Source organism: Calypte anna, chromosome 7 (assembly GCF_003957555.1).
Source record: "Calypte anna isolate BGI_N300 chromosome 7, bCalAnn1_v1.p, whole genome shotgun sequence".
In the NCBI taxonomy this organism is placed as follows: Eukaryota; Metazoa; Chordata; class Aves; order Apodiformes; family Trochilidae; genus Calypte; species Calypte anna.
This window is the reverse complement of record NC_044253.1, coordinates 37,177,877-37,202,335: the sequence shown is the minus strand read 5'-3', so window position 1 is coordinate 37,202,335 and position 24,459 is coordinate 37,177,877. Positions and strand designations below refer to the sequence as shown.

At 41.4% G+C, this 24,459-nt stretch overlaps 1 protein-coding gene across 1 annotated transcript in view; it reads right to left on the bottom strand.

The window, feature by feature from the left end:
• Positions 1 to 5,621: 5,621 nt before the first annotated feature.
• ZNF804A (zinc finger protein 804A) overlaps positions 5,622 to 24,459 on the bottom strand; it is a 171,551-nt gene continuing 152,713 nt past the window's right edge. Inside the window, exons 3-4 of the mRNA XM_008495924.2 lie at positions 11,282 to 11,412; positions 5,622 to 8,934 (exon numbers count right to left, since the gene is read on the bottom strand). Coding sequence (XP_008494146.2) covers positions 5,622 to 8,934; positions 11,282 to 11,412 — 3,444 coding nt within the window. The remainder of the gene's footprint in view (positions 8,935 to 11,281; positions 11,413 to 24,459) is intronic.

The window sequence follows — 24,459 nt, the reverse complement described above, 5'->3', positions numbered from 1 at the left end:
AATATAGTAATTTTCTCTTAAAATCTCATTTACAGCAAATAAACACCACTGATGATCTGAGTAACCTTTAATTCACATAAATAATATTCTGTCCATTGCAGATTTGCAGTTGAATCTTAATTATTATGCTTTGCTCTACATGGATTTACACATTTTCACCTTATCCCAAAGACTACTGACACATCACTACGCCTGAATAGTGTCTCACTTACTAGTAGGACACTAGTTTAGCTTAGTCCCACTTACTAAAACCTTCTAAATGAGCTAAATGCAGGTAGAAAACATTTTCATTACCGTTTTTTTTCTTTGGTGTCAGCATAGAAGGTGCATGTACGTGGTCCAAAACACTTACGGTACAGAACTGAAATATTAAAGATCCTGATTTAAAATGGATTAACTTTTCTTCATGATATTGTGCTCTTCATAATGCCTTATGAAATTATTATTTGACTGAAAGCAGTATTAGGGAGTTTTAATAAATAAAAAGCCCCGATGCCCCAGGTCAAAATAAATCCTCAGTAATATTAACAGCAAAAACCTTCCTTGGACTTCACTAGTTTCTGAATTTCACTGTCAAAATTCAGACTCAGGATAGAAGTTCCACCCATCTTTCATAAATCCCCCAAAATAACACAGAAACCTGAAGCAAAAATAAGAAGCCTTATAATTCTTACAGTTGGTACACTAATTTTTGCAGTTAGGTGTAATAAAAAAGCCTGATTCTTACTCATAAAATACATGAATTCCAGTCAAGGCTGATATACTCACAGACAAACAGAAAAAAGAAAAAACCACAGGAAAAATGAAAAGGACATAAAATAATTTACAAACCCACGCCTACTGCAAACATTAAACATAAGTAATCTATAAAATAACATACACATTTAGATTGTGGGCCGTGTTAATTTAAAAATACCAGATGTTCCTTTCACAGTGAAAATGTCTTTACTTTCAATAAAGTAAGTTTATATAGCTGTGTAAAATCTTACAGCAGGTAGGTAGGCATATTGCATAAACATGTTCATTCATATATACAAGTCTTTGGGTGGTGTAGAGTAATGAAAATAAGAAAACAAATGTATGCAGTTTAATACATGTAGACTATGAGCACTACAGTAAAATACCCAGTAGATTAAAAATATCACCTTAGTAACAACAAATAACTGTCTCCAAAATACATTCACATGGGCAGAATATATTGCCAGAATCTGGGAAAATTAACAAAATCTTTAACACTGTAACATCAGTCATATCCATTTGTGTAATGGAATATAAGGAGTTGTTCACTAATTTACAGCATTAAAAGTCTGCCCAAATATACTTAGAGCTGTTTTAAATGAAACATCAATATTCTCGTAACAAAAAACCTGTATTTTGAGAAAAATGCATCAGTATAGAAAATTAATTAGACAGAAAAGAATACAGTTATGTTGAACATTGCAAAACAAGCACATTATCATGTATAGAGATATATTAAAGACAAATGGATGGTCTTCTAAAATCAGTGTGAATACCTTATCCAAAGGAGGTTTTGAAAGAGTAAAAGCTTACTAATAAAAAGTTAACACTGCAAGTAAAGGTTTTGCTTCCTAATGATTTGTTTGAGTACACCAAATGATTAAAAAAAATTCCACTCAATTATGCTCTCTAAAAGGTGTTTCTTTTACCAATAGTAAAGTACCCATCGCTCACTCCTGTAGAATCTGAAATCTGGTGATTTCTCCTCAGCATTTACAAGCTTGAATATCTTCTCCTTTGTGAAGGAAACCAAATCAAGAGTTTGATTCTTTGCAGGTACTGGTAAAATTAAAAAAAATAAAATTAGTGTACTTACAGACAAGACAAACAGCAGTGCGAGGCGACCGTGTTCTTTAATGCCCCAAAGCTCTTCTAGACCATTACTTTACAGCTCACATTACCTGAGGAAGGCTCTGTCCCAGGAAGGTCATAGTCTGGACAAATTGCAACTTTCCAAAGACCAGGTAAAGAGATATCATAGAATCATAGAATTGGCTGGGTTGGAAGGGACCTCAGAGATCATCGAGTCCAACCCTTGAACCACCGTTGCGGTTGCTAGACCATGGCACTGAGTGCCACATCCAGGCTCTTTTGAAATATCTCCAGACACGGAGAATCCACTACTTCCCTGGGCAGCCCATTCCAATGCCTGATCACCCTCTCCAGAAAGAAATTCTTTCTAATATCTAACCTAAATTTCCCCTGGCACAACTTAAGACCCTGCCCTCTTGTCTTGTTGAAAGTCGTCTGGCAAAAGAGACCAACGTCCACCCGGTTACACCCTCCTTTCAGGGAGTTGGAGAGAGCGATGAGGTCTCCCCTGAGCCTCCTCTTCTTCAGGCTGAACACCCCCAGCTCCCTCAGCCTCTCCTCATAGGGTCTGTGCTCGAGTCCCTTCACCAGCCTGGTTGCCCTCCTTTGGACCTGCTCCAGGACCGCGATATCCTTCCTGAACTGGGGGGCCCAGAACTGGACACAGGACTCAAGCTGTGGCCTCACCAGGGCTGAGCACAGGGGCAGAATCCCTTCCCTGGACCTGCTGGTGACGCTGTTCCTGATCCAGGCCAGGATGCCATTGGCCTTCTTGGCCACCTGGGCACACTGCTGGCTCATGTTCAGCTTCCTGGCAATCCAGACTCCCAGGTCCCTTTCTGCCTGGCTGCTCTCCAGCCACTCTGTGCCCAGTCTGTAGCGCTGCATGGGGTTGTTGTGGCCAAAGTGCAGGACCCAATATTCTTCTCATCTCAGTGGAACAGACTCACTTTTCAAGCATTTCTCTGCAAAACTGTTCTGGGATATCATTTTACATCATCTATAATCTGTAAGTCTGACAGTTTAGTTCTAGGAATTCAGGTGTACAACTTTTACTGTTTACACTGTGAAGACAGCCCAGTAATTCTAAAAATTGGCAAACTGGCCAGGAAAATAAACACACTAGACTTGTGTAAATTTCAAAATTAAAGAAAGTAAATTAATTAGGTTTAGCAAATTTGGTGGAATTTATTTAGCATGCAAAAAAATTCAATTTTTTGGCAACTGCATTAATTTTTACTTATAAATTCAAAATAAAAAATCTATTTAATCTAAAATACCAGTTAAAACATTAATAAGAACTATTCTTACATAACTTACTAAAAGTTTTATGCTTAATAAGAAAACAGAAACTCAAAAGAATATTTTATTAGGTCATTTAATTTAGTGTGTTCAATTATAAGTGTAACCTGTGATTTATTTTTAGATTGGTTTTCCTTCTACATATGAAATCACACATACAAGCAGGTCTAGAACTAAAGGCAATACCATATTAGAAAATTATTACACTTGATGGTTGTTTATTGGTCTTGTATTGTAAGTCGTTTATACACTACCAAAAAAGCAATTACAGTAGGTAAGAAGCAATTGTGCAATGTCTTAAACTGTTTACCATCTTAAAATAGACAAAAATAATTTAAATGGTAAGAAAAAAAGTAAAACCCAAAGCTGCTGCCATTTTTTGTGAAAAAATGTGGGCTTCTATGTTATTAGATTGGATTTTTCAATGAACATTGCACCTGAAAAACTGAAATTGGTGACTTTTAATCTCCTCTCAATGTATGGATGTGATAACATGCAATAACATCAGAAGAGGTAGAAGGGACATACAGACTATGTGGGCATGCTGTTGTAGTAAAAGAGTAAAAAGTCACTTATATGCCATATTTTTCAGGAAACAGATAAACAGAATTGGGCATTCACCTGAAATTACAACTCCAGAAAATGCATCTTCTTCATGACATGACAGGAATAGATGCTCAGCAACATCCTGCTCCATCCCAGCAGGGGATCCAAGCTGCTCTCCAGAACCAGACAGCTCATCAACCCCTTTTTATCAATTTTTTGCTTATTCACATAGTTTAGCTCTTTGTAACTGCACAACAGGGAAAGCTCACACCCCTTGAGTAGCTGGCACTGTAATCATAGTGGCAAGATGTCATTTACTATGGCTTTAATGTAGTCATCTACTGAAACTTGCACACAGTGAAGTTCTAACACTATAGATGCAGAAAATAATATCTGAATATATATGTTTTAAGATAGAGTACTACTTTTCAAATGGTTAATGTCTTTAGCTATTAATATGCAATGGATATTAATAATATTCCAAAAATACTATTCTTTCAGTTCAACAGCATTCAATTTTATTGTATGATATAAAAAGAAGTGAGTAATTGGAGAGCTAGCACCTACCTTTTATTATGGAGGGCCTTCTTCTAGCACTAACAGTCATCCTTAGCTTCACTCACATGATAACACTTCATTTTAACTCAAAGAGATGGCTCTATCTCAGAACCACTTCTGATTTTATTCTGGACCAGATGTGGGCCTGATGTATCTCATACTACAGCAAAAGGGAAGATTTCTCTGGCTAAATCTGGGTGAGGTTCAACAGCAATAAAAAGGCTGCAGAGGTAGGGAGAGTTCTCTGAAACACGGTTAGAAATAATGGCAGTATATTTGTACTACTATTCATTTCTATTCTATGTTACTCTATTTCCCTACCAAAATGCTCCAGAAAAGAAGGAGGTGAAGTGGGGCAAAAATCTGAATCAATCTGGCAAGTTCCCCCCGTGAAGCTCTTTCTGAACTCCCTGTCATGCTCACAAGCTCTTGCTGCCTTCACACAGTGCACAGGCAGTGAGGACCTCACTTCAACAGACTGTCCCCCACCCAGGGATGGGTGCAATCAGAGAAAGGATGCTTGAGGGCACCTAGGCCTTCCCTATGCTTTACCTTTCTGCTCTAAGCAATATTCCCTTGAAATCAAAGTGACTTTGATCTATTCCTTCCCCCATCCCTTCTATAATTGCTGTTATTTTTGTTGCATCATCTTCTTTTGTGGTTCCGTAGAAAAAGGATTAGATCCAAGAGTCAGCAGTTTGTGCACACACTACAAGTAGGCAAAATTTGTTGTGGTGACATCAAACCAGTAACACAAACAGATCTATTACCCTTTCTCTCTTGCTCTGTAAGACAGCTGCCTCTCAGCCTCCCTGATAAATCACTGGTGTACAGGCAACCTGATTATTCCAACATAGCAGGGGCAGGGGATGATATTCTGCCGCAGAAGAACATGGAAGAAAAACATCCATGAGGCTTATAATGAAAGATTTTTTAATATACTTAAGTAGTTAACAAAAATTTATTGCAAGAGATAGTTTGTCACTAGATTTACAGTTTCAGAGAACATAGTACAAAACATAGTGCATCAGCTTTGTCTAAACATTAAATAGGTGCAAATACACAAAGATTAAAAAAAAAGTGAATACTTTACAACATAAGTTATAGAATTAGAAATATATTTTATATACATTATACATAATCTAAGACATCGTTTTCACTTAGATATACAGAGAGTTCATATTAGTATTAGAATAATCAGTACTTCACTTATGGTACGTCTGAACTTTACATGAATGTTTGCATCATTATACTTACAGTAAATGCTTCCCAACGTTGTTTCAACCAGTTTATCTCACAGAACCATCCCGCAAAGTGCAGGGGACTGTGGAAACAGCAGGACCTCTTAATTCAAGGCTCTTTCCCCAACCCTCAAGGAGCTTGTCTTAAAAGAGGGGCTGCAGGGGGATGACAGCTGGGTGGGGGGACAGCAGGGATGGGAAGACAGAATGTGGCAGCGGGGCAAATGCCAGCTGGGTGGGTTGCAGCACTGAGGGTGGCAGCAGTGGCAGATGTGGTGGGGTGATGAACGCTGCGTGGCCCCCTGGACACAGCCTTGGTCCTACTGGTAGATGAGGTAAAGGTGCTCTGGAAAGAGCTGGGACCTGGGAGAGGAACTGCTGGTGGGGCTGGAGAACCTTCAAGGTACTGGCAGCAGCGTGCTGCTGTAGGACAGTGTGATGGATGGTGGTAATGGAGGTAGAAGACAGCGGCGGCTGCAAGGGTAAGGGCTGCAGAGGGGAACTTGGGGGCTGGATGGCCCCCGGGGAAGGGAGGGTGAACTTCACTTTGCTGGCCAGCATGTTTTGTGGCATGATCTGCTGATATGCCTCAGATGGGAGGTCTCTGAATTTTTCGTGGTTATCTGGAGGGAATATCAATGTCTGACCTGGCAGGGTGAAGGGGGCTATTAACTGCTCAGTGGTTAAAAAGGTATGGCTGTTTACATGTGCTTCTTTGAATGGCAAGGGTGGGGGGCTGCTAAATATGGCAGGATTACAAGGTACCCATTCGCTGGTCACCTCATCTATTTTCTCATGTGGTAGAGACTCAGCCAATTCGTAATGGCAAAGATAGGATTTAGGAAGAACTTGTTCCAAATGTTGGTTGGGGAGCGGAACTTTGTAATGAGCTTGATTTTCATGACTGCTGACATTTTCCTTTTTCTTTTCATCTTGTGGAACATCCTGCACGCTGGCAGCTGCCGGAGCAATGTGCTCAGGGACAGAAGCAGCAGAATCTGTGATGACCTCAAAAAATGTACTTGGAGTGCTCTCCATGGCAGTACACCCTGTCAGTTTGTCACTTTCCAGCATCTGTGAACTATCAGTTTCTACACATGAATTGCTTTCCTCCAACTGTATTGTTTCATTCGTGTCTTTTTCATGATCAACTTTGAGATCCACATTGGTTTCCTCCAGACTGTCTTGAGTCAGGAAGTCCCCTGAAATGTTTAAAACAGAACTTGCAGAATTTTCTTTGGAAGGTCTGGAGGTTTCACTTCTTGCATTCCTCTCAAGGAACAGATGATGGACTCTAGTTTTCCTTCTCCTGTGTTTGCCTTTTGCCTTCTGATGTGTACCTAAAGTACGTGCTTGCCTTGGATTTTCCTCTGCTGATAATGTCTGTCCGTATGAGCTTTCACCTGACGAAGAGTAATAGGAATGCTGTCTCCTCTTGGGGTGGTATTTTTCAGGTTCCTCTGTCAGAACACTGTAACCTCTCTTTATGGACTGGTTTTGACTGGGACTCTTCTCCTCACTGCAGTGTCCTACACATTTATGCTCTGGGCTACAGCTTGACCTCCTGACTTTCCAGCTATAACATCTTTTAGAGTACCTTAAGGTGTGCCTCCTGGAACTCAGAACAAGCTGCTTTGCCTGTCTCTGAGAGCTGGCTTTGCTCTTTCTGTGCAGTTTTTTGCAACCATTGTGTTGGCCACTATTCTTTGCAGTCCAATAACCACACCAGCCTCTGTACCCATGTACATGATCCGACATAGACATGGCTCTCTTATGACCATTTTCAGTGCCAAGTTTTTGATACGACGGCTGTATCTCACCTGTAGCTAGCCAGATATTCTCCATGTCATGTCTTCCCTTCTCTGGATTATTTTGGAAGTGCTGATATTTATTCCCATCTCTGTAGCTGATTTCTTTCTCACTCACTGGGGATATGTCCATCTCTGCTGCTGTTGTGTCCCCACAGTGATGATGATGATGATGATGATGACAGTGACTTAATTTCCTTCTCCTTTTCCGTTTTCTGCTTTTGTGGAGCCATTTTCCATGGCTTTCTTTGATCCAGACTTTGTTATATTTTTCATCTATCACAGTGTTTTGTCGTAAGTGATTTTTAGAAATGTGATGCTTTTCTATTTTTCTAATCCTGAATGACTCATCCAAGGACACTTTATTTTGAGTTTTTGCAAGATCACAATTTCTCATGAGGGAAATGTCACTTATAAGGGGTATTGTATGGTTGCACATATTTTTATTCATTTCTATTTCATAATCAGCACACTCTAAAGTAGATTTATTTGTAAAATCTGAGACTAAGCTACAGTTGGACTCAATTTTATGGTGCAAATGAGGTATGTCTGGCTTGGGCTGGGTTTGCTTGGGTTTTTCTTGGCTGTCACTTGTCTTTGATGACTTGAAATCAAAATACAAAGGATTACAGCTATAAGAAATTGATGGTTCTGTACTTGTGTAAATTAACATTTCTGATGGCCACTGAAGAACATTTGATCCATGTTTGCTAAGAACAGGAACAAAGGGCTCACAAGGTCTCTTGTGCATGTCTGGTTTGCTTTGTGGGGCTCCACTACTACCTTCTTCAGATGGTGATGGAAGTAAAGCATCTGGCCCCAGATGTTTTATTTCAGTTTCAGTTGTGGATGAATCACTGTTCCTGTCTTTATCATTTTCCTCAGCAACATCCTGCAGAGATAAACAATCCTCCACAATCACCTGTGCAAGAGCCTTGTTTGCCTGCCCCTCACAACCACTGCAGTCCAAGGGCAGGACATGAGCACTGTGTGCAACTGTGGGCACCATTTGGTCCAGGGAGTCTGCTGCACTGACATCCATATCATAGCTATCCACATCCGAGGACACTGGTTGCTTTGAAAGGGACATGGCAGGAGTTAGTATGGGACTCTCTAGCACCATACTTTCTTCACTGACCAGCTCTTTTGACTCCTGAGCCTCAGAAGCTTCTGATGAGTCAGTGCATTTTTCCACCAGTGAGTGAAAAGAGTTATGTTTCTCCTCAGGGCACAGGACTACTTCTGCTGATGATGAAGACTGAAGGTTACAAGCTCCTGGAACAAACCTACTTCTTCTGCTACATCCGTGCTCTATAGATGACTCATCATATTCATAGAAAACAGCAGCTGAAGACTCCAGTTTGACTGCTGCTTTCTTAGGAAAAGCAAAAGAGAACCCAACTCTATGGCCTTGAGCTCCTTGAACTTGATCTCCAAATATGTTAGTGTTGGGTTTATTGCTACATGCCTCTCCAGGAGTGGAAGAAAGAACAGAAGTGGCATCTTTACAGTTCTGTGCATCGTGCATTAATGCACAGCTGAAATCCTGTTTGTTGGCATAATCCAGGGCAGCACCTTGTGGGTTATCACTGCAAAGATCTCCCACTGTCACTGTGGTGGATTTGAACATAGGGCCACTTCCAGGAGCACTAGAAAGAAAAATAAAACTCAGTACCTACCAAAGACCTGCAGACAGAAGCATTGTGCTACATTGGTATCTAAGAGATTTTTTTAAGGAAAGAAGAATCTGTGGATATGTAGATTGAGCACATAAAAAACCAACTACTATTAACAAAGCAAAACCCAAAACAAAATAAAACAAAACAAAACAAGTAAATACAGTGCCCACAGTGCCTTCATGTGAAGTTACCAGCTCAGGGGCTTATATTCTACAAAGGTAGTTTACCTTTCCTAGACATACTGGCTGGCCTAATGCAAGACTGTCTATCTCCCTTGAAGTCTTGCTTCTCCTCCCAATAGGCCATTTTGTTTACAATGCTGTTATTGTAAACAGCAGACATTTTAAAACCCTTTATTCTACAAAATATATCAAAACAGAGAGTCTTATAAACCACTTCCCTCTTAGTCATTGTAGTGACTGCTGCTCTGCCCATGGGCAACCAACCCACTCAACAGCTCCCTCCTGTTTGTGTTCACAGGCCAAACTGTTGCAATATCAGCAATTTCTTTCATGGAAAAATAATATCAGGGTGAGTATTTCAGAGTAATACATTAAGTGTTTCATTCCTCTTGAGAAAAAAATATTACAGTCTACTCCTGTTCTTCATTTAATGTCCTCTTCCCATCTGTTCTACTTGGCTTAATAGGAAGCAAAGAGAAAAACAAAAAGTGTCCAAGCTGCCAGTTTTCCAGGATCCACAGGAACTACTCAGCACTAACAAGTAATGGACCTATAATGAATCTTTTTTTTTTTTTTCTTGTTCAACCTAATTATTCTGAGTTACAGTGCAGAGTAAATGATGGGTAATTGGGAAAACTTGCAAGTGTCATTAAGGACACCAAAAAGGGCTGAGATGAAGAATGACAAACTTATTTGGTCCAGAAATTAAGGTAGAGGTTATTGAGAAAACAGTTCCTTGAGAGAAGTCCTGTCTTCATTAACTTAAAATACATATTAAAACCTCCAAACAAATCCTTTCTTGAACAGAATAAAATGGTGACTTCTACAAGAGCAACCTAAAAATACCAGTTTGAAAAACCCTAAGTGCCTGTCTGTATTCCACCTCTCAGGATAAAAAGTAGTGGTAAACAGCAATTCTTAAATAGAAAAATAAAGCTCAGAAAGAAAATATTCTTTAGGAACTAGAAGAAGGATATTCAAATGAAGAATACCAAAACACAACAAAACAAAGAAATAAAAAACCCACAAAATCTATGTTTCACTAGCATGAAAAAATTGAAACAAAAAGTTCCTTGTTCTCTTGAAATATGCTAAAATTCAGATTTTAAAATATGTTTAGGGGGGAATAATATCTAAAAACGTTAAGTACTAAATTCTGACAGTTAAAACATGGATGGGGGAAAAGGAGTCTCTAAATGAATTATCATAGAAAGATTTTAAAAGTTAAAATTAGTTGTCATGTTGCTCATGCCAAGCAGAATTCACATTCATGTCCCATCCACCTGATAGATTTTGTTGCAGCATGATGCTCACCATCCAGACAGAAGAAACAGACAATTACTGAACAAGAGCTACCACTTGGATGGACTTCCCTGTTAGTTCTCAAAGGCTGGATAAAAAGAAAACATTTCTACCTGAGCATCTCTTTTTTTACTTTGTTCCCCTGAGATTCCACTGTGGAAAGTTGGTATGTGTATTTTCAGTGTTTGTCAGTGTCCTAACTGTGTCATACTTAAGGGAGAACACAGTCACAACTAGCAAGCTGAATATTAATGTCAACAGTATACCAAGGTGCTATGCTAAAACATGTGACTAGCAAGGAGTCACCTTTACAGAGGAGGTAAAGACTCTGTTGAGCTAGGGAAAAGAAGTACTTCAATTTTAATAACTGGATTTTTTTATATTAAAAAATAAAACTAGATTTCTGGATGCTTTCCCAGGCTAACAGTCTGAAAACTAAATCACAGATATCTGTTAACATCCTAGAAAGACAGACAGTGTTCCTCACCTCATCAATGAAGTAGTGTCAGCCTGCAAACTCAACCTAGCTCACTCAGCTTTCAGCCAACGTGCCTGGCTGTATGAAATATATATGAAACACATCTTTTTTTTTTTTTTTTTAAATCTAAAAATACCTGTCATTTTAGCTTCACTGAAAAAGCCATGTTAAACATTCATTTCTGCCCAGAGTGTGAACCAAATTTACTGTACACATACTGCTTAAAAAATTCCATAAAAAGGCATGAGCTGGGCTCCAGCCAAGGGCTTCCAACAGCCCTGCATCCCATAGCACAGACTAATAGTAGAGGGATTATTTTAAAGTATTTTTCATGTTTCAGCAGCTAGACACTTACCACGTTGTCTCTTTCCTTAGCTCAGCCAGCTTGTGCAAACGTTGGAGGGCTTTTTCCTGTTTCCTTTCATCTCTTCGTGACTTAGATGCTATGTTTCGAGCAAACTCCCTCTGTTTCAGTTCCTTCAGTCTCTGGAAGAAATAGCCATATAATGCACACACACAAAAAAACCAAACAACCCAGGCACAATAAAAGTTTATACTGAAAGTTCCTTTCTCGTAAGCACTCATAGTGAGAATTATTTTTGAACCTCACAAGGGTGACTCATTCTATAAATGTAGAGATTTCAACTGCTTACCTAAAACACAGAGGTGCTAGAGACTGATGAGCTAGGTTAGAGATAACCTGGGCAATGCTACTGCAGCCTTTGTGATTAATGTATACCAACCTCAGTAGGAATAGGCAAAGGTTCATCTGGAATTCTGCTCCTGACTCTTTTCCCAAAAACATTCTCCACAGCCTGATCGCTCTTTGAGATAGAAATATATAAAAAACAAGACCACCCCAGCTCTTTTTCTGAAAAGCTGTCACAGTCAGACAGTGCTGCGGGCTCACCAGGCAGTTATGCTGCCCCAGATGCTGGACATGGCATTTGTCATTTCTGAACTGTGGGAGGTCCCCTTTTGCCAGCTTTCCCAAGTCCTGCTCTGTCACATTATCAGTGTGGTATCATCTTGTCCTGGCTTGGGCCAGGATAAAGGTAATTTTCTGTCTTCTACTTCTGCTTTCAGCTCAGTCTCTTGTAAGCAGCTGCACTTGCTGAAATTAACAGCAAGTTTCTCAGACAGTGTCTGCTTCAGGGACTGATAACACTCGATGTTTATAGTTACTGCTAGAGACTGATGTGCAGAACCAAGGACACTGCTTGAGTTCTGAGGAATATTTTGCCCTCTGGAAGGAGAAAAGGAGTAAAGAGGTCACACCTGAAACCCTCCCTTAGGGAGGAACAGGCAAGATAAATGGCCAAAATTGACCAAACACAGTATTCCATCCCATACATGTCATACTCAGTATAAATTTGAGGGATCACAAGGGTCAAGCCCCTTCGTGCTTCCCCTTCTTCACCTGTTCCTGTTTGCTTCGACATCCTGGGAGGATCCCATCTGTTCCTCTGCCTGTGGTCTTGACCCCTGTCAGCCTGAATCCGTGTGTTCCTGCCTCCAGTTCCTGACTGCTGCCGACTCCAGGATTCCAGCCTGGATTTTCCAGGGCTGCCCTGCAGCCTCGGTGGTGACGTGAGAGTTATTGGGGGAGAGGGGGGAAGAACATGGTATCAATTTTCCTGTATATTTGTATATATTTAGTAATTTTTCCTATTTATCATTACTGTTTCCCTAAAGCTGTGTAGTTTAGCTTCCAACCCATAAGTCTCTCTCCCTTATTGTCTCTCCTTTATTTATCAGGGAGGGGGACGAATGGAGAGCATCTATTTGGTTTAATTGCTGGGCCAGTGTTAAACTCTGACACATCTGCAAAGCTCCTGAGAGAGCTCTGTCCTCTCATCCAGTTCATTTTGCTAGGGATGTTACAGGGACCCACGCCAGCACAGAAAGGATCTTGCAATGGCAAGAGGAATTCAAAATGGGAAGATCTGCCTTGAAGGAAATGGTTTCCTGCTCTTGCTGGTGGCTGATGCAGCAGTTAAGCAACCACTGAGCTTCAGTCCAGTATGTCATGTCATTTTGACTCCATCCTGTTTCTTTGGAGGGAAATTAAAATGCACATTTCCACAAGAAAAGGGGACTGCATTTTCTTCATATCACAGATGAATAATATATGCAGAGACTTTCCTAATCCTTCCTGTCAGAAAAAGGTATTCTGCTCCATCCCAAACCCCACTGGTGTCTCCTTCAATTTGGTGTGTCCCCAATATGGCTCATAGTCTAGATGACATGTTCTGATGGGATCATGATCTTGTAATTCTGGGAGGAAACTGGTAACTTGCCACAATTTTAGTGTCTGAGAGCTAATGGCTGGCCATGAACAGGAGCTACATGGATTTGTAAAAGCAGTAATTCTAACTTCAACTTTTTTGAGTGGTACTGAGAGCTTTTCATATCTCTGACAGCACATACTAGAAGTACATGTAATGGAATTTGCAGAACTCTATAGACACTTTTTCTCCTGCTCCTTGTCAATTTTTTTTACACTCTTTTAGTATTTGTTTTTCCTATTCACAGAAAAATCTCTCTCATATATCATAATTCATTTAAGCACTGAATTTGCTTAATTGGTCCTGGAGCAGGTCCAAAGGAGGGCAACCAGGCTGGTGAAGGGACTCGAGCACAGGCCCTATGAGGAGAGGCTGAGGGAGCTGGGGCTGTTCAGCCTGAAGAAGAGGAGGCTCAGGGGAGACCTCATTGCTGTCTACAACTCCCTGAAAGGAGGTTGTAACCGGGTGGACGTTGGTCTCTTTTGCCAGGTGACTTTCAACAAGACAAGAGGGCAGGGTCTCAAGTTGTGCCAGGGGAGGTTTAGGTTGGATATTAGAAAGAATTTCTTTAGGGAGAGGGTGATTAGGCTATGGAATGGACTGCCCAGGGAAGTAGTGGATTCTCTGTCCCTGGAGATATTTAAACAGAGACTGGATGTGGCACTCAGTGCCATGGTCTAGCAACCGCAACGGTGGTTCAAGGGTTGGACTCGATGATCTCTGAGGTCCCTCCCAACCCAGCCAATTCTATGATTCTATGATTCTATGAATTTATCTTTGCCAGCTTGGGTGATGCTAATGCTACCTTGGCAGTCTATTTAATGCCAAGAAACATAAATATAGAAACGTGCTGAGAAAGCAAACAAATGACTGCAGAAAAATGAACACTGCACTCTACTTTCAATTTTTTACATTATTTTTCAAGCAACTGGATATTCCTTTAATGACCTCCTTCACAGATACAGAAGAAAAATTCAAAAGGTAATCACTTCTACCATTTATATTTTCTAGATAGAGTCATCTAAATGTGTTTAATGTGCTAATGCAGAATAAGGTTGCAAATTCACTCAAAACTGAATGCAGGGTAAAAAGTTTGAAATATGAAGGATTTTTTTGGAACATTTCTTACCCTTGTGCATCAGTTCCTAAAGACAGTATAATACTGACTCTGCTTCCCACCAGCCAAAGTATTTAATTTCATAGGTGCCTTCTGAGTACTCAGAATACCAGAGAAGGGATTAAGTTTTGCTCTTTCCCCTCCTCACCTCCAGTCCTTGACATTCAAAGACAGGATTTCATTCCATTTTGCACAGCTCAATAATTCCTCCTTTTCTTCCCCTCTAATGTGTAAGGAAAGAAGTATGTGACAAAGCAAGAGGAGAAAGGAGATAAAAGCCTGTTTTTTCCACAAGGTTAAAAAGGAGAAGCTGAGGTGTATACAAATCCATAATCTCCCTCTAGCAGCAGAAGCAGCACTTTACTATAATTGCTGGGATGATTATGATCAGTGATTTGCTTCTGACCAGATTTTGACCCCTTTTCTTTTACTGCTGAAAGTTAGCAAGACTCCATGCTATCAGGCCTGCTGAAGGTAATGCAGCTCCACGTTTCAGGGTGTGAGTAGAGTCTCACTTCATAGAATCATAGAATCATAGAATTAGCCGGGTTGGAAGGGACCTCAGAGATCATCGAGTCCAACCCTTGACCCACCGGAGCAGTTGCTAGACCATGGCACTGAGTGCCACATCCAGTCTTTTTTTAAATGTCTCCAGGGACGGAGAATCTACCACCTCACCGGGCAGTCCATTCCATAGCCTGATCACCCTCTCCGTGAAGAAATTCTTTCTAATATCTAACCTAAACCTCCCCTGGCACAACTTAAGACCCTGCCCTCTTGTCTTGTTGAAGGTCGTCTGTGAAAAGAGTCCAGTTCCCACCTCACTACAGCCTCCTTTCAGGGAGTTGTAGACAGCAATGAGGTCTCCCCTGAGCCTCCTCTTCTTCAGGCTGAACAGCCCCAGCTCTCTCAGCCTCTCCTCATAGGGCCTGTGCTCGAGTCCCTTCACCAGCCTGGTTGCCCTCCTTTGGACCTGTTCCAGGACCTCTACATCCTTCTTAAACTGAGGGGCCCAGAACTGGACACAGGACTCGAGGTGTGGCCTCACCAGAGCTGAGTACAGGGGCAGAATCACCTCCCTGGACCTGCTGGTGACGCTGTTCCTGATCCAGGCCAGGATGCCATTGGCCTTCTTGGCCACCTGGGCACACTGCTGGCTCATGTTCAGCTTCCTGGCAGTCCAGACTCCCAGGTCCCTTTCTGTCTGGCTGCTCTCCAGCCACTCTGTCCCCAGCCTGGAGCTCCCCATGGGGTTGTTGTGGCCAAAGTGCAGGACCCGGCACTTGGCCTTGTTGAACCTCATCCCGTCGGAATCGGCCCAGCTCTCCAGTCTGTGCAGGTCCCTCTGCAGAGTTCTCTCTATCCACTTACAGTGGATAGGGACAATTTTGTCAAATGTTTATGTGATATTGGTGGCACAGATGATGCGTGTCATGCCTACCATTGCCAGGCAACCAACAAGCCTCCCGTCAGCCCGATCAGTCATTATCTGTTTCACACATACCAGATCTGGTACAGAAGAGCTATTTACAATTTTTAAGTAATTAAATTGTTCCCCTTCATTGCTACAAGTAGGAGTCTATGTGTAAGAGAAGAATTTGGCAGAAGTTCTGTGTACACAGCCTTCATGTCAGGCTGTCTGCTCTTCTGGAGAACTCATTCCAGAGTTCCCCTTCTGTCAGACCTCTTGTCAAATACACTGCCCCTTTCCTGCGTAGAAAACTGTTCTGAACATAATATGAACTAGTTATACAATATATATCAGTATATACATATTTCTTTTTCCTTACTAGTATCTCAGTCTTGCTCATGGAGGACTTTAACAATCTGTTATACATTGGTAATTATGGAGGACTTTATTCACCAAACACGAGTGGAACTGAGTTGCAAGTTGTTTTGTGGCCTGATTAGGAAGCTCCCCAAAAATATCATTTCCTGCACATATAAGATCATCTAAGCAGACAAATATATCCCCATTTTTGCATGCTGTAATTTCCCATTTGCCTCTATTTATCCCTCTGACAAACTACCATCTCCTGCATTCCCTTACTGCACTTAGCTAGGGATTGCTAGCACTGCATTTACACAGCTCTGCATTTGTATTTTGTTGGTTTGCTTGTATTATGCAGATGAAAACAAGATTTTACCCAATTATACATAAAATGTAATTAGTCTGTGCATTCTGAATATCACAAAGCTCCCACAAATCTTGTTCTAAACTAAAATTTTAAAAAATGTGCCTTACTCCTAAAAAGCATCTTTTTCACAATGTTTTCATGCCTTTCCATGTGGTACAGCTATTCACTAATGCTGCCTTCAATTTTTAGTTTAATGCCTGTTATGTTTTTTCCCATGGATCAGTAAGCAAATAATTAGCAGGCAGTCATACAGTATTTAAATATGATTCCCTCCTGTATTTTGCTCTGCTTACGAACCAGCTCCAAACGTGTAAGTCCGAGCAAGTGGAGTTAAACAGCCAGTTCACAATGAATAATTAAGTGATATTGCTAAATGCCATCACCATTATCCTGATAAACTGTCTCACCACTTGGAACATGAAAACATGGACTACAGCTGTTTTGCAAAGGACTTCCCCAAGCACAGAGAAATGGGAAGCCTGACCCTGATTCTCCAGCCTTGCGATGGGATACTGCAACTCAGGCAGAAACTGGAATATTTAAAGAAATAGACTGCACCTGAAGCAGAAATATTCCACCTATTTCTAAAGACCTTAGAATCCTAGTGAACACCCATTACATCAGGCTGAGCTGAGGTACATGAGTCCAGACAGAAAGGAAGACTTTACCAGCTCCCATGTACCTATGCATGGATGAAGCTATACATGAGAAGACCTCATGAGACCCAAACTCAGGTGTGGCTCCATCTCACTCAGAGGCACCCTGCTCCAGTGTCCTCAGGCTTGCCATGGAAGACACTCATTAAATAGAAAATTAAAAAAATCAAAGAATTCCTAAGAAGACCTCCAAAGAGACTCCATTTCTGGTTACTTCATCCTTGTCTTCATTTTCCCATCTACCACATTAGCCAGTTTACATCAGCACGCTGCTTTTCAAAAAGCTCATGCTAATTCTCTTAATTATTCCCTGCATTTTATAACACAGGAATGATCAAACCCAGATCTTAATAGGAAAGGAAGGTGCCTGAAGACCTTTGTGGATCAAAGCCTCTCAAAAGCAAAGACACATCATGGCATTAAGTGCATTTTTTACCTTGCTAACTATAAGCCACCTGCCACCTTGCAAGAAGTTTGGTGGGATTTTTCTTGTTTTTTTTTTCTATAAACTCAAGATTTAAGCACTTTTAGCAACAGCACTTACTACTAATAGGTCTTAAAAACATGGAGAAAACATTAATTAATAAATATCCTCAGGACATGAAAGGCTGAATAGTGAAACACAATATACCTCGTCATTATAACACCAGGTGGTATAATGGGAGGAAAAAAAATCAGCAAACAAAACCAGACTCAAATAAAAGATCTTATACCTTGAAATGTATCATTTAAATGTTATCAAAACTGATTCTGAAGAAAAGCAGTGAAATTTTGAGGAAGTTTATGAAACTAAAACTGTAACAAGCATCAGAACTAATACAGACTTTCTCTGTAGCATTAATATTTCTCATGAAACCACTCATCCTCCCCAGCACAAAGGCATCACCTAAGAACTGCTTATCCAAAGAAGCACCCATAAACTACTCATGGAGCTTATCTCCATAGTCTAGGAGCAACTTGAACAGGGTCAAGAACCAGTGGGAATAGTTGCTGCTATAGCAGAAGTCAGAAAGATGCTTATCAGGGGATTTCAGGGCAGTGCAGTTCAGATATTATTATGCTAATTTGCTTTTGACCTTAGACAAACAATTAAATTACATGGACTCTTACAATGCTGGAAATATGTAGATCATTAATTATTTTTCTGATCAATGGATGTATAAAATTACAGAACTTAACAGCCATGGCATCAAATTTTACTTCTTTATTGTCTTTTTATTTCAACAGGAAAAATTACTGTACTCCCGGCAGTCACTGAATTACGAATGGATGGGATTGTTAGCTTTCAAAATTAACTCATGAAGGTAAAACTTCCTTTTCTTGCTCCCTAGCTATGAAAGACACAAAGCTGAAGCCCAAAGGCCATAAGCAGGTCACTGCAGCCCTTTATATATTGAGCACTGATCATAGAATCATAGAACCCTTGGGGTTGGAAGGGACCTCGAAAGATCATCTAGTCCAACCCCCCCTGCCAGAGCAGGGCCACCTAGAGCACTTCGCATAGGAACGTGTCCAGGCGGGTTTTGAATGTCTCCAGTGAAGGAGACTCCACGACCCCCCTGGGCAGCCTGTTCCAGGGCTCTGTCACCCTTACAGGAAAAACATTTTTTCGGATATTCAACTTGAACCTCCTGTGCTCCAATTTACACCCATTACCCCTTGTCCTATCACTGGTCACCACTGAGAAGAGCCTAACTCCATCTCCCTGACACTCACCCCTTACATATTTGAACACATTGATGAGGTCACCCCTCAGTCTCCTTTTCTCCAAACTAAAGAGACCCAGCTCCCTCAGCCTTTCCTCATAAGGGAGATGTTCCACTCCCTTAATCATCTTAGTAGCTCTGCGCTGGACTCTTTCAAGCACTTCCCTGTCCTTCTTGAACTGAGGGGCCCAGAACTGGACACAGTACTCCAGGTGCGGCCTCACCAATGCAGAATAGAGGGGGAGGAGAACCTCTCTTGACCTACTAACCACACCCTTTCTAATGCACCCCAGGATGCCATTGGCCTTCTTGGCCACAAGGGCACATTGCTGGCTCATGGTCATCCTCTTGTCTACCAGGACCCCCAGGTCTCTTTCACCTACACTGCTCTCCAGCAGGTCAGCCCCCAACCTATACTGGGACATCGTGTTGTTCTTCCCCAAATGCAAAACTCTACACTTCCCCTTGTTGAATTTCATCATGTTTCTCTCTGCCCAACTCTCCAGCCAGGTGTTTTCTGATATGCCAGGTGTTTTTCTTACACCTTGCAATCCCATTGCAGCCCTTTTTCAGCGCAGGCAGTGGGCGCACGAATTACCCACTCCCAACCCAGGGAGATAGTGATGAAAAGTAACAGGATTTGTGTACTCTGAGAGAAGACTTCAGCTGTTTTGCAGGTGAACCACTCCACACTTGGTTACTCCGATGCTGGAATGATGGGGCTGCTACCATAACCTTAACTCAGAGAGAAGCCAGGCAGCTGGAATCCCTGGCCAAAGATGCGGGTATTGATCGGGCATTTGGGGAAAAGGCTGGAACCACCAGCCTATGGAAACGACTCTTTGTCAGCTGTAAGGGAGAGATATCCCTATAGAAAGGAGATAGACTGCCCACAGATCAAAGCAGCCACACTTGAAAAAGCTATCAGGTATCTGGAAGAATTGGCTGTACGAGATATGAGGAAAACATTGAAGATCCTTATCACGTGCCATGCTGTAAGCCTATGAGGCAAAGGTTTGTGCATGCTGCACCACCACCTTTTAACCATACACTATCAGTAATGTTAGGGGTTCCTGGAGAACTGGATGGAATTGTGGGTGATGTGATTAAAACAGCACGAGAATATGAAGATGCTTTCACAGCCCCTCGTCAGGCCTGGGTCTCATCTGTGCACACCTGAGAAACTGCATTTACCCTTTTTCTCTTAAACAGGAGGAGAAGGCTGCACTGCAGCCATTAAGAGGAAACGCCCTCCTATGAGACAGAAGGGAGAGAAACATAACTTAATAAGAGAAATCCTATGGACAACCCTGTGTGAGTATGGAGAGGACATGAAAAAGTGGGATCAGACACCTACTGCTGTTCTACAGGAACGTGGTATCAATTTTCCTGTATATTTGTATATATTTAGTAATTTTTCCTTTTTATCATTACTGTGTCATTAAAGCTGGGTAGTTTAGTTTCCAACCCATAAGTCTCTCCCTTATTCTCTCTCCTTTCTCTAGAAGGGAGGGGGATTAATACAGAGCATCTGTCATTCGGTTTAATTGCTGGGCCAGTGCTAAACCCTGACAGATTTATTTTTCAGAGATTTCATTTTATATTATATATATATATATATATATTTCAGATCCTGAAAGATCAGAGTTGATGTTTTGGTGAAGAGCCCAGGAGAGCAAGGCACAAGCCTGCTTCTACTGCTGCTCCTCAGCCAGCCACAGCAGCATGAGGCTGAGCCCAGGAAGAGATGGGATATTCTGTCCTAGGTGTGTGAACTCAATCTGCAGGAGCTTCCCCAGCTCCTATGCTGCCTCTAACTCCATTTCCATCCTGGAAGAAGCTGGAGGCCCACTGAAGCTTCCTCCTACTGGCACACAAGTGGCATTTGGATTTATTTACAAATTAAATATTTCTTCCCTCTGAATCTGTATATAAAACATATTTTAATGGTTAACAAAGGGTTTTGTTTTGGTTTTTTGCTTTTATTAATTTTGTTGGGATATTTTAAGTGTTGGCTTTAAAAAAAATTTATAAATATGATTGCTGCTTAATATATGAATTAAATATGAGTATTTCTTAGCTCTTGGTGGTTATTCTAGAAGCCTTTCCCCTTTCTATGTGTACTACATGACTGCTGTCCATACATTCCCTGTTAACTGAGGCAGTTTATTGCTTCTTCATGTGAACAGAGCAGCAATGTACTCGTTAGATAAACACTTGTCACACCAAACCAGATGAGTATCCTTTCACAAAAGAGGATTGAACTTAATAAATTAAAAAAAAACAAACCCCAAAACTGAATAATCATTAGACTTATAGAACCTGTAAACACTCAAACAGGCAACAAAACATGCTGTTTAAAGCAGAAAACATTGCTTAATAAGATGTAAAATACACCAAGAGCCCTAGAATCATAGAATCAGCCGGGTTAGAAAGGACCTCTGAGATCACTATAAAAATAGACAGAAATCTTTCTGCCTTTGGTGGTTTGTGCAGACATATGTATTTTACTGTTTTGCAACTGGAGACTGTTCACACAACAGGGCAGCATCTCTTCACTTACATGCTTTTCTACAATTCTACATGCTTTTCATAACCACAGCTTTCATATTACTAAAAAAAAAGAAAATATCTATAAACTTTTTAATTATTACAGAAAAATTAAAAGCTCCAATTACTGCTTGGAAAATTACTGCAATACAAGAACTTAACCTGTTAGGTTTTCCCTAGCAGTTTAACAAGGCTAAGTTATTTTGACAGAAAGAAGTGGATGTGGTCTACCTGGACTTCAGCAAAGCCTTTGACACCGTCTCCCACAGCATCCTCCTGAAAAAGCTGTCAGCCCCCAGCTTGGACAGGAGCACCCTGTGCTGGGTTAGGAACTGGCTGGAGGGCCGGGCCCAGAGAGTGGTGCTGAACGGGGCTGCATCAAAATGGCGGCTGTGGTGTCCAAAATGGCGGCTGTGGTGTCCCCCAGGGATCAGTGTTGGGCCCAGTGCTGTTCAATATCTTCATTGATGATTTAGATGAGGGGATTGAGTCCATCATCAGCAAATTCACAGATGACACCAAGCTGGGGGGGAATGTGGATCAGCTGGAAGGCAGGAGGGCTCTGCAGAGGGACCTGGACAGACTAGAGAGTTGGGATGATTCCAACGGGATGAGGTTCAACACGGCCAAGTGCCGGGTCCTGCACTTTGGCCACAACAACCCCATGGGGAGCTCCAGGCTGGGGACAGAGTGGCAGAAAGGGACCTGGGAGTCTGGATTGCCAGGAAGCTGAACAGGAGCCAGCAGTGTGCCCAGGTGGCCAAGAAGGCCAATGGCATCCTGGCCTGTATCCGGAACAGCGTGGCCAGCAGGTCCAGGGAAGGGATTCTGCCCCTGTGCTCAGCCCTGGTGAGGCCACACCTCGAGTCCTGTGTCCAGTTCTGGGCCCCTCAGCTCAGGAAGGAGATTGAGGTCCTGGAGCAGGTCCAAAGGAGGGCAACCAGGCTGGTGAAGGGACTCGAGCACAGACCCTATGAGGAGAGGCTGAGGGAGCTGGGGCTGTTCAGCCTGAAGAAGAGGAGGCTCAGGGGAGACCTCATCACTCTCTACAACTCCCTGAAAGGAGGTTGGAGCCAGGCGGGGGTTGGGCTCTTTTGCCAGACAACTTTCAACAAGACAAGAGGGCATGGTCTTAAGTTGTGCCAGGGGAGGTTTAGGTTGGATATAGGAAAGAATTTCTTTACGGAGAGGGTGATCAGACATTGGAATGGGCTGCCCAGGGAAGTAGTGGATTCTCCGTGTCTGGAGATATTTCAAAAGAGCCTGGATGTGGCACTGAGTGCCATGGTCTAGCAACCGCAACAGTGGTTCAAGGGTTGGACTCGATGATCTCTGAGGTCCCTTCCAACCCAGCCAATTCTATGATTCTATGATTTCTCAATGAAATTAGTAATTCAGTCATTCAAATAAGCACTTTGAGGAAGAAATTAATCGACAATACTGTCTGGGTTTTTTTTTTCATGCTGACATTATGGAATTATTGCAATAATGTGTTCCTGCACTGGGAGAGGAAGAGGAGGGAATGTTACCAGCAGCCTATGCCTGCTGGATGGGGAGCTGCCCAGCAGACATTTTTTGCTAGTGGCAGGGAAAGATTCCTCCCAGCTAGGGGGGTGTCACCCCCTGCATCACTTACAGGAATTGTGGCATCTCTATCCCTGCAGAAATTCAAGACAAGGCTGAAAGGATCCCCTGGTCAATAATTTTATGTTGGTGAGTGGGAAGCCAGCAACTCCTTCCAGCCACTATTTTTATAATTCTATCATGCAGTGAGTTATCTCATTCTTCTCCTTATCAGTGTATGGACTACATTGGCCACTCACTCAATAGTTTTAAGAGGCCTTTAATAAATGACATTGATCTATAGCTGGCTTGTGAATAACTTTGAGTTTGTTGGAAGTTATACACTGCTTCTATCTGCCTCTGCTTATAGCTGTATGTATCTCACTTTAAGCTGAAAAATTTAAACCCTCTCTTAAAAACTGAGAGCTCCACAAATATGCACAACAGAACCACATTCTGTATAAGGGGGTATTAAGCCCTCTCCAGATGACAAGAAATACCCAAGTTATGAATAATCCTTTTCCTCTTCTATTTCTACCACAAATTACAGCCATAAAGATGGTCTTTTAATATCAGAAGCAATCCGAAACACGAACATAAAGATATAAAGCCTGCAGGCTTTTCAAACAGCAAGTCCTTGGAGCCCAGAATATTGCTGAATAGGTAGATTCAGCTGAAGTGAAACTGAGAACGTTTTCCAGCACTGTCATAAGTCCCAGACTGAGGAGAAAATGGGTATTAATTAAGAGGAAGGTAAGGTTGGGATTGTTTCATCTGCCTGTCATGGTCCTGAAGGGAGGTGTGTGATGAGGAGATCAGATTCTTCGTGATTTGGGGTTTTTTTAAATTAACTTGAAATGAATTGGTGTAATGCAAATGTTCACAGACAAATGTAACTTGCTCAGGAGCACGTTCAGGAAATATGTAATAGTTCAGTTTGTTGTGCACAGTGCAAAAAAGAACTTTTGAACCAGCTTTAACATTCAGATGCTACAAATAGGTATTAAACATGTGTATTATGTTATACACCTTAAAACTCAGATAGGTCTTTTCAACTTCTTAAATATAAAAACTGGAAATATTTTATCATGAATTATAATTAGGTTTTAAGATTACTTCATACTCATATATGAAGCATCTTGTTAATGTGTCTTGAGTTTGGTTACATTTTCATATCTAAGATCATGAGAAAAATAAATGAAACCTGAGCTTAAAATTAAAACCAAACAACTTGCTTTCAAATTCATGAGAAAAATCAGAACATTAAATATTTTGCACGCTTGCATCTGTAATATACACGAAAGCCAGTTATTTTGGATAAAAATCTTACTCTTGATTAGGTGACTGCAAAAGATACTCACTGGAGCAACAGAAGGAATAATAAACCTTTCTTTGCTTCCTATTCTTTTTAACACTTTTTCCTCAAAAATTATCTGCCAGAAAAAGACACATACTTCATTATGTGATGATTAATGCTCTTCCCAGCATAGTAAGCCTCATCTTTCTTTCTTCTTG